Source organism: Petaurus breviceps, unplaced genomic scaffold (genome assembly GCF_028583685.1).
Source record: "Petaurus breviceps papuanus isolate PSGF00001 unplaced genomic scaffold, PetGlider_PUasm1.0 428, whole genome shotgun sequence".
NCBI lineage: Eukaryota > Metazoa > Chordata > Mammalia > Diprotodontia > Petauridae > Petaurus > Petaurus breviceps.
The window spans coordinates 1,525,097-1,535,546 of NW_027186331.1; the positions used below are offsets into that span (position 1 = coordinate 1,525,097).

At 56.3% G+C, this 10,450-nt stretch overlaps 1 protein-coding gene across 2 annotated transcripts in view; it reads left to right on the forward strand.

The window, feature by feature from the left end:
• The window catches only part of TBX1 (T-box transcription factor 1), a 21,658-nt gene extending 13,223 nt beyond the window's left edge, over positions 1 to 8,435 (forward strand). For both annotated transcript variants that reach the window (XM_069100834.1, XM_069100833.1), the window contains 4 exons: positions 2,422 to 2,577; positions 5,503 to 5,570; positions 5,665 to 5,765; positions 7,556 to 8,435. In XM_069100834.1, the coding sequence (XP_068956935.1) occupies positions 2,422 to 2,577; positions 5,503 to 5,570; positions 5,665 to 5,765; positions 7,556 to 8,022 (792 nt within the window). In that variant the 3' untranslated portion in view covers positions 8,023 to 8,435. The remainder of the gene's footprint in view (positions 1 to 2,421; positions 2,578 to 5,502; positions 5,571 to 5,664; positions 5,766 to 7,555) is intronic.
• The last annotated feature ends 2,015 nt before the right edge of the window (positions 8,436 to 10,450 follow it).

Consider the following 10,450-nt stretch of genomic DNA (forward strand, 5'->3'; position numbering starts at 1 on the left):
AGAGAGAGAGAGAGAGAGAGAGAGAGAGAGAGAGAGAGAGAGAGAGAGAGAGAGAGAGAGAGAGAGAGAGAGAGAGAGAATGAGACTTGGAAAGTAGGAACATTTTAGACCCAAAGTGAGGAAATAAAATCTTGTTTGTCCTTGGTCCCCGACCCCAGGAAATAAGTAATTTGGTTGCATGTGGGATTTCACTAGGAGTTCTGTAAATGCCTAACATTCAGCTCTTTAAAAACACCAACATTCCCCAGGACACATTTCCATCTGCATGCTGACATTCTCACTGTCATTTTTAAAAGTCCAGACAACTAACCTAACGCGCATTCCTCAAGTCGGGGTTTGTAGCGTTGGCCGATTTCTAGCTGAGAACCGAACCGTCGGCCCACTTCTGCGGAAGGTAGCGGGAGGAGTCTGTCTTTGCCGAGCTTTCGTAGATGATATTTTTGAGGCGAAAATGCCGCTTGCAACGAAATATTCTCGGAATTTTGTTTCCAGCGACATTGCCGCAGGGAGCCCCATTCACTTCGATGGGAGCAGCAGGGGCCTGAAGAAGGCTGTTTGGGCTACTTCTAACCCATCCCCCTCAGTGGAGGGACCTGAAGTCCAGTGATGAGGAGGGATTTGTCCAAGGTCACCCAGCTAGTCAGAGTGACCCAGGAAGAGCCCCTGAGAAGATAGAATGTTGGGTTCGGCTCAGAATTCCAGCTTCCTGAATCCTAGTGGAGGGAGCGCCGGTGGAATGGGGGCTTCCATTGTGGTACTCCGTCTCTCCCTCTGGTAGCTCAGGCTGTCTTAGACTGTGTCCACACTCTATTTCGCCGGTATAGACACGCTTTCCTCTGCTCCCTTTTCTTTCTTTCGCTTTCCTGGGCCCCTTCACCGACCGCCGCAGCCCAGAGGCAGGGGCTCTGAGAAGCTACTGGGGTCAGTCCATTTTTCCCTGGGAGCCCTCCGTTGCCCACCTCCCTCACCCCGCTTGGTCGGAGCCCTACTAAAAAGTGATAGCTCTTAGGAGGTCGTGGAGCGCTTTGGCGCTGGCAGCCCTCAGAGAGGGTTCTGGGGCGCAGCCCGACACACGTCCCGGGGTTGCAGCGTCCAGGAGCTAGGGAAGCATTCGTTAGGACCCAGAGGGGAAGGGAGGCAGGGATAAGGGTGTGGACAATTGGGGCTTCATTGCATCACTCAGGGCCGTATAGTTGCCAACCTTTAGGTCCCCTAAACAAATTCGCGTCCATCAAACTCATTTGTGTTTTCCAAGCCCAGGGCAGTGGCCCAGGCTTGTTTTCGCCGGGGGCTATGTCTCCACGGAGAAGCAAAGATATTATCCCGAGAGTTTAGGCACCAATAAACGTCTATCCTCCTTACACTCAGGCTTCAATTACTTCCCCCCCCCTCCCCCGAAGATTCTAGGAGCTGGAAGGGAACTTGGAAAGTATTTAGCTCAGGAGTTCTTAACCTGGGGTCCACCAACCCGTGGATAGATTTCAGGGGGTCTGTGAACTTGAAAGAGAAAAAAAATAGTCATCACTTTCGCTGCCCTCTAAAATCGAGCATTCCCTTGCATGATGAATTTGTTTTAAAAAATCATTCTGAGAAGGGGTCCATGGGCTTCACCAGACTGCTAGAGGAGGCCAGGACTAGGAACAGGTGAAGGAAGAACTGTTCTGATCGAGCCCCCTCGTTTTACTGAGGAGGAAGCAAGTCCAAGGAGGGGAAAGGGCAAAAGCCATCCACCTAGTGAGCAGGCAGGAGAGGCGAGATTGGAAGCCGGGGACTTCTGACCACCCCCCCCCCCCATTCAAGCTACTTCGGGGGAAAAGTTAGTTATTTGTTTTATCTTTGGTGTCTTCAGAACCTAGCACAGTCCCAGCTGAGAGTTCTTAGCTCTTCACATCCCTGGGAGATAGATACTATAGGATAAATTACAACTCACTATTCTATGAAAAGGGTGCTGAGTTTGGTGGCAGAGAATCTGGGTTCAAATTATACATACAAATCCTATATTTTATATATCTATACATAATACAACATGTTTATATATAAGGTAATCATATGTGTGTGTGTGTGTGTATGCTGTGTGACTGTGGACAAGTCATCTAACCCCTCAGTTTCTTTAGGTGCAAAATGACCTGGTTGGACCACGTGGTTTCTAAGGTCATTGGTGATTCTATAACCCCCATTTTACAAATAGGGAAACTGAGGTTCAAAAGTGAAATGACTTGCCAACGGTCACACAGCAAGTGGGCAGTAAAGGTGCTATTCGAACTCTGGTCTCCTTCCGTGGATTCGAAACCTTCCACGCCACGATGCCAGGCTCCTCGATACCTTGGTCAGTTCCCTGCACCTTTCCCCCCCCCCCCCAGTCCCCAGCCTCTCGCTGGGCTACCCTTTGAGGTCTGACCCACGGTTCCTCTTGTCATTCAGATCATCTTGAACTCCATGCACAGATATCAACCCCGCTTCCACGTGGTCTACGTGGATCCGCGCAAGGACAGCGAGAAATACGCCGAGGAGAATTTCAAAACCTTCGTGTTTGAGGAGACCCGTTTCACAGCTGTCACAGCCTACCAGAACCATAGGGTGAGGGGCCCGGCTATCGCACCGCCACGACTCTAGGGCTGTGCGGCTGGGTTGAGGGTGGGTGGAGTCTCGGACTCTCAAAGCTCCCCCGGGGGAGCTGAGTAGCAGCTTTGACCTAGTGGGTGCCCCAGGTCCAAACAAGGACCTAAGCAGTTTGTCTCTGAGGGCAGGGGAGGCCAAAGGACAGAATCTGTACAGTCGGATGAGCCTTTCTCTTTGGGTCGGGCCAGTCGGTACCTTCCTCCTTCGAAGCTTCTGGAGTTCCCAGACTTGAGGAAGAGCCCCTGGCTGGGATAGTCTCCCTAGGGGTGAGGCAGGAAGAAAGAAGACAGGGGATGGGTAAGGAAAGAAAAGGAACTTAAATGGGAAAGGAAACAGCCTCGGGAAGAGGCCGGCTCATCCTTATTCTCAGGCCTGTACTTTTGGGGCTCTCCCTAGTCCTCGAATCCCAGCTCGAAGTACAGGAAACCAGAACTTAATGGTTTGTTCAAACTCGAAGGGCCTGGGTCTGGTGGTGGACAGAGGATCCCTGTTTTTCCTACTTCTTTCCCAGTCAGTCATATAACAAACATTTATTTAAAAATTCAGAGCAGCTGTGCTGCAGGGGCAGACCGGCTCTCGAGAAGGGAAAGGAAACCAGGCTGAGCCAGTCGCCAGCTCTCCCGGCTCCTGCCGCTCCTTGCCGGGGCCTCCCTCGGTTCTACTAGGGTTCCTGACCAGCTGACGTCGGGGGTCGAGATCACTCAAAATTTGTTTGCACAAAGCCAACCCCGGACCTCGGTCTTATCTCTGAGCTGCATCCCCTTCTCCCCTCGTGGCCTCGGCGGCTCCTCCCCGGTCCCTAGGAGAGAAAAGGGAAGACGGAGGCTAGAAAGGGAAGGACTGGAGGGAATGACTTGGGTTCTGAGACCCCATCTGCTGCAGGCCTGTTCAGGGGCGCCCTGGGCTTCTCCGATGCTCTGGCGCTGTGTCTTGTCGGGTTTCCCAGGCCAGCTACCATCCAGACCTTCCGGCCAAATAGGTTCCTGGGCTGGGAGGAGGCCTTTCATAGTAAGTAGAAGGCACAGGATGAAGAGGTAGAAAGGGCCTTCGAGTTAGCCCAAGGCAGCCTAACTTGCTATTTTTAGGGAGGGGGGAGACTGAGGCCCAGAGAGGAGAGGGGACTTGTCCCAAATCCCACGGGAAATCAGCTGTAGAGGCTCAGGACCCGAGCCCAAGTCTTCTGGCTGAAAACTTCCGGACCCTTTTCCCAGGCCCAGCTTGCCACCTGTCAGTCAGTGTCTGTCTCACACTCACACCTTCTCTAGACGCAGGGCATTTAACGAATTCTTAGAGTCGGGAAGGGAAGGCAAAGGCCCGGTGGGGCAGAGAAAAACAAGAGAAAAGATTCCGCACTGATTCCCTGGACAAGTCCCAAAGCACGTGGAGGAGCTGAGGCCCCTGTCCCGGTCCGGGCAGGGCTGGGCAGGGCAGGGGGCTGAGCTAGGCAGGAGACTGGATAGCAAGAGATACTGAACAGGGCAGGGTAGGAGGCTGAGCTGGGCAGGGGGCTGGGCAGGGCAGGATAGGGGGCTGATGCAGGAGAAGGGGTAGGGGGTTGCACAGGGCAGAGGGCTGGGTAGGACAGAAGGCTGGCCCTTTAAGGAGGCAGCCCCGCCCTGCGCGTCGACTGGCCTGGCGGCCTTTGACGGCCGCGGACAGCTGCTTTGTCTCCCCTGCTTTCCATCACTTTGACCTCTAAATCTGGAACTGTCACTGCCCGGCTTAAAGTTTGTTTTTCAACCCATTCCGGAAACTCGAAATCACATGTCTTATCCACGGATTTGCCCATGGGCCCCGAGTGTCCCCTGCCATTCCCCAGGCAGCCTCCGGCTCCTGCCCCCTCCAGTCGCCTGCCCGCGGCCCAGCCTAACCTGCGCTCGGCTTCTGCCCTTCCGGCCCCTGGCCAGGCCACCTCCTCTTATCCAGCGAAGGACACGGCTCCTCCGGGTAGTGAGCCGTGCCCTTCCCGGGGCCTTCTCTCTTCCCCGCCCCCCAGCAACACCCGCTCAAGCCCCCCCCCCCCCCCTTGGTCCCACAACCCGATTTCTGTGCGCCTCTGGTTTGGGCCAAGTTCTGCTGGGAGTAGTGATCACTGAATCTTAGCATCTCCCTGTCCTCCTGGGTGGTTTAACTGTGTGACCCAGTGCACCCAACGTGACTCTCCTGCATGTTGGGATGGGGGAGGGGCTCTGCGGATTATATGGTCTCTGAGGTTCCCCAACCCTAAAATCCGCGAAGGGGTTTCAGACTTCAATCAGTCAAGCGGGGAAGCGGTCACCAAGCAATTTATGAAGCTCCCACCATGCCCTGTGGCATGGGCGTTGTGCAGGCTTTGGTGATACCGACAAGTAAACGGTCCGTCTGTGGAGAGGCTTCCAGTCTAACTCGGGGAGACAAGGGCTCTATAGGAAATTGACAGCCGAGGATACTGAGGTGGGGGAGGTCTTTTGGTTTCCCCTCCCCCCTGGAAATCAAAGCAGGAGGCAGAACCAGGTTTAACACGTCCCAGAGATAGAAGAGATCTCAGAAATCAGTAGTCCAAACCCTCCTTTGGCGGGTCAGGAGCTTGTAACCTTTCTAGTTCATGCAGGTAATTGGCACGGAGTCAGGATGTGAAGTCCGGGGTCCTAGGTTAGCGTCCCGGCTCAGTTTTTACTACGTGTATAAAGCTGGACAAGTCCCTTCCTTTCTCTGGGCCTCGGTTCCCTTCTTTGTAAAATGAGCAAGTTGGTTGAACCCCAAGGCCCCTTCCAAATCTACTTTCTCCGATCTTACGGTGTCGGTGGAGGAGGGAAGTTGGAGGGGGGGAAGGGAGAAGGGCTTCTTCCTCTGCCCTCCTCCACTTTATTTCTTTTCCTTTCTCTTCCCCCTCCCCCCACGAAGATCACGCAGCTCAAGATTGCTAGCAATCCCTTCGCCAAAGGCTTTCGGGACTGCGACCCTGAGGATTGGTGAGTGCCCATCCCAACTACGCCCCCCTCCAAGCCCACGGGGCCTGCACGGACCCCAGTCCGATGACCTCCTGGCCGTTGTCTCCCGCTGTAGGCCTCGTACACACCGGCCAGGGACTCTGCCTCTCATGAGCGCCTTCGCCCGCTCGCGGAATCCAGTGGCCTCGCCAGCCCAGCAGAACGGGGCTGAGAAAGGTAAGCGGAGCGCCCTCCCTGTTCTGAGCCCTCTCCCAGGCTCAGCTCCCGCGGGTGGACTTAACTTCTGCTTTTTTGGTCTTGACATTTCTCTTTCTCTCTGCCCTGCTGAGATGGACACAAGCAATCCTATAGACGGGCAGTCCAAGCTGGAATAGGAACCCAGAATTCCTCTTTCTTCCCACTACCTCTCGATTCGTCCGTTTCCCCATATATAAAGTCAGGGGGGCAGACTTAAATGCTCTTTAAGTATCTTTCCAGCTTTTAAATCTTCTCCTGCTGTCCCGGGCCCCCTCCCCCTCCCTCTGGACTGTTTTAGCCCCGCCCCTGTCCTGAGGTCGCAGCACCCAGGAGCTTCCCCAATTAGCCTTTTATAAGGGCCCCTTGGGGCGTCTGTGGCAGCTTCGCATCTGCGCCTGCGTTGAGCTGGAAGGCGGGCGAGCGGGCGAGTTCCTTTTTCCATTAGCTGCTGTAAACACTTCGCAGCTGAGCAGGAGCTCTAGCTGCCGCCTCGGGCCTGCAGCCTTGGCGGCTCTGGGGCCCGTTCCCATAAAGAAAGGCTGTGTTTGTTTAGGGCAGCGCAAATTGCAGAGTTGTCATGCGTGTACACACTTGTCAGTCAATCCAGCCCCATTTACCTCCTCCGTCAGAATAGCCAGGTCTAGGGAACGCATTTCTGGGCGGCCACGTGCGCCCGCCCCGCAGCTCAGCCCTGGGGTAGTGTTGCTTTTAACCCTGTTTTAGCCTCGCTTCCCGCCTAAGGCAAAAATGCTTGGGGAAGCCGAGCCTAGGGAAGGGGAGGCTGGGGTGGGGTGGGGGGAGCAAGAATTTTCCCGAGAAGCCTCCGGCACACCGGGAGATCTGGGCCAAGCCCTGTCTTCGCCCCTTCCCCCCCCAACCCCCCACGTTCCCTCATGCCTCCCCAGCGCGGGGGCTCTAGTCACACTTCCCTAAGCTAGGTCACAGGCCCTTTTCGAAATCTTAACTCAGGCCCAGGTCGGACTGTGAGCTAAAAACAGATCAGGAAGGGGGGCACTGGAGAGCGTGTGCGTGCGCGCTCCCGGGGGTGGGGTGGGGGAGGATCAGAGGCTCCTAGTTGAGTTGGGGAGGAATTCTTGGATGAGGGGGTACAGGGGGGCCTCGAAGAAAGCACGCAGTGGAGTGCAGGCCCAGGTGCTCCAGGCTGGGGTGGGGCCCCATTGGAGCTCAGGGAGACGATCCTAGCTGGAGAGTGGGCGCCTTGGGGCCCACGGGCGGGGAGCTTCTGGCCATGGAGGGGCTAAGCTGTTGTACTGAAGGCCAAGGGAGATTTTCGGTTGGGATGGGGTGCACGAGGGTCCAGCAAGAGAGGTTCCCGGTTGGGGAAAGGGGCCTCGCCTCAGGTCGAGGAGGCTTCAGGCTGAAAACAGAGCCCAGGAAGATGGGGTAAGGGAGGCAGGAGAGTCCCATTTAGGGAGTGGATCTCCAGAGGTGGGGGTGAAGGTGGGGGTGGGGAGTGTAAATCACGGCCAGGGAAGGGATGCACCAGCACCTGGGGAGGAGGAGGCTTCATGAGTCGCAGTGTGGGGGCAGGGGGGGGAGGTCTCAGGGAAGGGGCGCAGCGTGGTGTGGCACTTAGCCAGGAAGAAAGTGCCCTGGAGAGCAGGGAACTGGTGGTCTTCAGGCTAAGGATGTGGAGCACAGGGGCTCAGGTCAGAAAGGAGGCCACTAGCGACAGATTGGAGGATGGGATAAAATGGTGACACCCTCCTCTCAGCCGAGGAACTCAAACTGTTGCTTCGCTTTGGCAGACGCTACAGAGAGCCGGAGGGAGTACGAGCGAGAAGCCAGTGGGACCCCTCTGCACGCCGATCCGGCCCACCAGCAGCTCATGTCCCGGGTGCTGAGCCCGGCGCTGCCCGTCCCGGGAGCCGGAGGCTTGGTGCAGATCACGGCTACCACGGGGGGCAGACCGAGCCCCCCGCACCACGAACTACGCCTGGAGGCGCCCAGCGCCTCGGAGCCCCTGCACCATCACCCTTACAAATACCCGGCAGCAGCTGCCGCCGCCGCTGCCGCCTACGACCATTACCTCGGGGCCAAGAGCCGGCCGGCGCCCTATCCTCTGCCCAGCATCCGGGGTCACGGCTACCCGCACCCACACCATCACCACCACCATCACCACCACGTGAACCCCGCGGCTGCGGCCGCAGCGGCAGCGGCCAACATGTACTCCTCCGCCGGGGCTCCGGGCAACTACGACTATGGGCCAAGATAACCTGCCTCCCCAGCCCCGACCCCGGCCAGCCCAGCTCCGCCGTCTAACCTGGATCCCGCCCCCCCACCTTCGACCCCAAGCTTGGCTGGCACGCGCGGGTCCTCTCTCCGGTTCAGCCCCAGACGTCCCTCGGGGGCACCTGCCTAACTGAGATCTCAGCTCAACCGCTTGGCCCAGATTCCCCTGTCTAGGCACAACCCTAAAGCCCAGCCTAGGCTCTCTCTCTGGCCGGGCTTTTCTCTCTGAGAGCAGCCTCATCATCTACCCGAGGGCCTCCCTCCAGCCACGCTCTCACCCCGACGCCCACCCCGGGTCTCCGCTCCAGCCCCAGGGTGCCCCCTCCAATCCCACCCACCCCAGCCGTCCAGCTCTGCTCCTGCTTTCCACCCGCAGCTCCCCAGGGGGGCCTCCCTTAACCCCCTCCCCCAGCCGTCCAGTCCTGCTGCCGCTTAAGACCCGCAGCTCCCCGAAGACTGTGTGCCGCATGGTGTGTGCGTTCCCTCCGCGCCGTAGCGTGTGTCAGTCCGCGGAGGGCGCTTTTATGCTGAAGTGGGAACGTTGTCGTTTTTAGGATGATGGTTTTGCTTGCCCCCCTTTTTCTTACACATTTTATCGAGGAGGTCCCTGGTTCCAGACCCCTTCCCCTCGAGCCTCCCCTTCCCGAGCCTGGGGATCCAGCTGTAAGCCTTCCTTCCCTGGGACACCTAGTTTTTGGCGGTCCCCACTCAACATCTGCCCCATTTCCTGGTGGCCAGCTCTGAGCCCTCCCTCTCCCACGGGGATACGTGTCCCTAGTGGTCCCGACCTCTTAGCCACTTCCCCTCCTAGGGCCTGGAGCTTCTTCCTCTGGGACTCTCTATGTCCCCTGAAGTCGTAGCTCAGTCTTGGCCCACTCAGCCAAGTGGGGCAAGCAGCATCCCAACAGGAGAGCTGTGTGGGTGGGGTCCTGCTCAAAGGTGGCGGCTTTGGAGGAAGTGTCAGCCTTCCCTTCCCCCAGCATCTTGGAGCAGGGAGCCATCTTGCTGCTAGATGCCCAGGGAAAGTGAGGACCGACACCGGACTTCAGGCCAGCAGATAGGGGGTATCGACAAAGGGGAGACTGAGGCCCAGAGAACCCTTCCACTCCACTGCTCCACATGACCCAGGAAAACAGACTCAGAGAGCTTAGAGAGTCCATGGTCCACCTGTCCCCTCTCAGAGTCAGTTAATAAGTATTTATGAAGCACCTACTATATTTCTGGAGCTATTCTAAATGCTGAGCATACAAACAGAGGCAAAAGACAGCTGATCTCATGGAACTCACAGAACTTCGATGGGGGAGACAACAGGCAAAGAAGCCATGGACAAAATATACTGGCGATAACCCACCTTTCCCCTTTTACAGGGGAAGAAATTGAGGCACCTTGAGCTCAGAGAGCCGAGTCCATCTGCCCCTTTTTCGAGGCTCAGTTAAGGTCTGGTTGGAGGCACTAGGGATCTCAAGACAGAAGTAAAACTCCTGTCCATACAGAAGATGGAGGCCCAGACTGGCTGTAGAAACTGGCTCTCCCAGGCCTTCGAATGCAGGGCCCTTTGCAGGAGGTCAGGCTGCCCCTCTTACATCTCTGGGATTTGGGGCAAGCTGTGAAATAATTCAGTCTTGGAAGGGGAAGGAAACTTGGGGCCATTGAGGTCCACTCTGTACGTGGGGGGAAATCCCTTCTGTGTGATACGGGCCAAGTGGTCATCCAGCCTGTTTCTGAGGAGCTCTCCAAGCACCCAGTTCCATTCTCCAGGTCTCTCCTGCTTTGGTTTTCTCCTTTGTTAAATGAGAGGCTTGGACTAGATGATCTTAAGGTGTTCTGTGGTGGTGTATGCATACATGTATTTTTTATTGGTAGGATTGGGGGGAAAAAATCTAAATTTAGGAAAAAGCCCAAGTTTGGTGTATTAGTTTGTAATCCTCGGATTCCAGGACTCAGCCAAAGCTGGAAAGGGATCATGGCTCTCCTGGTGAAATTCTGAATCATCTCCTGGCTCTGCCTCTAGCCCCAAGCCTTTGTGCAGAAGAACCAGGCCCTTCAGGGAGGAAGCCTAGGGGTCACCTAGGGGAGCTCCTCCTCCCACCTCCCCTCCCCTAGATTAGACAGTGGAGGCAGGATCTGAGCCTGGGCTTTCTCACTCCCGATCCAGCACTCTTTCTTCTGCACAACGGGGCTCTTCTTTGGGCCTCAGTTTACTCCTCTGGAAAAATAAGGGGTTTGCCTTCCTGATCTCAAAATTCCCTTTTCAGGTTGATCTGTGATTTTCAGCTATCTTTCTGGGTACTAGCTGTACCCTACTGTCTCATACTCACCCTTATCACCAAACGACAGGTTGGAAAAGAAAACGGAGAGCATCTCCACTAATGACCTATTGTGTAGAAGAAGGAAACAGTCAGGGCTCTCCT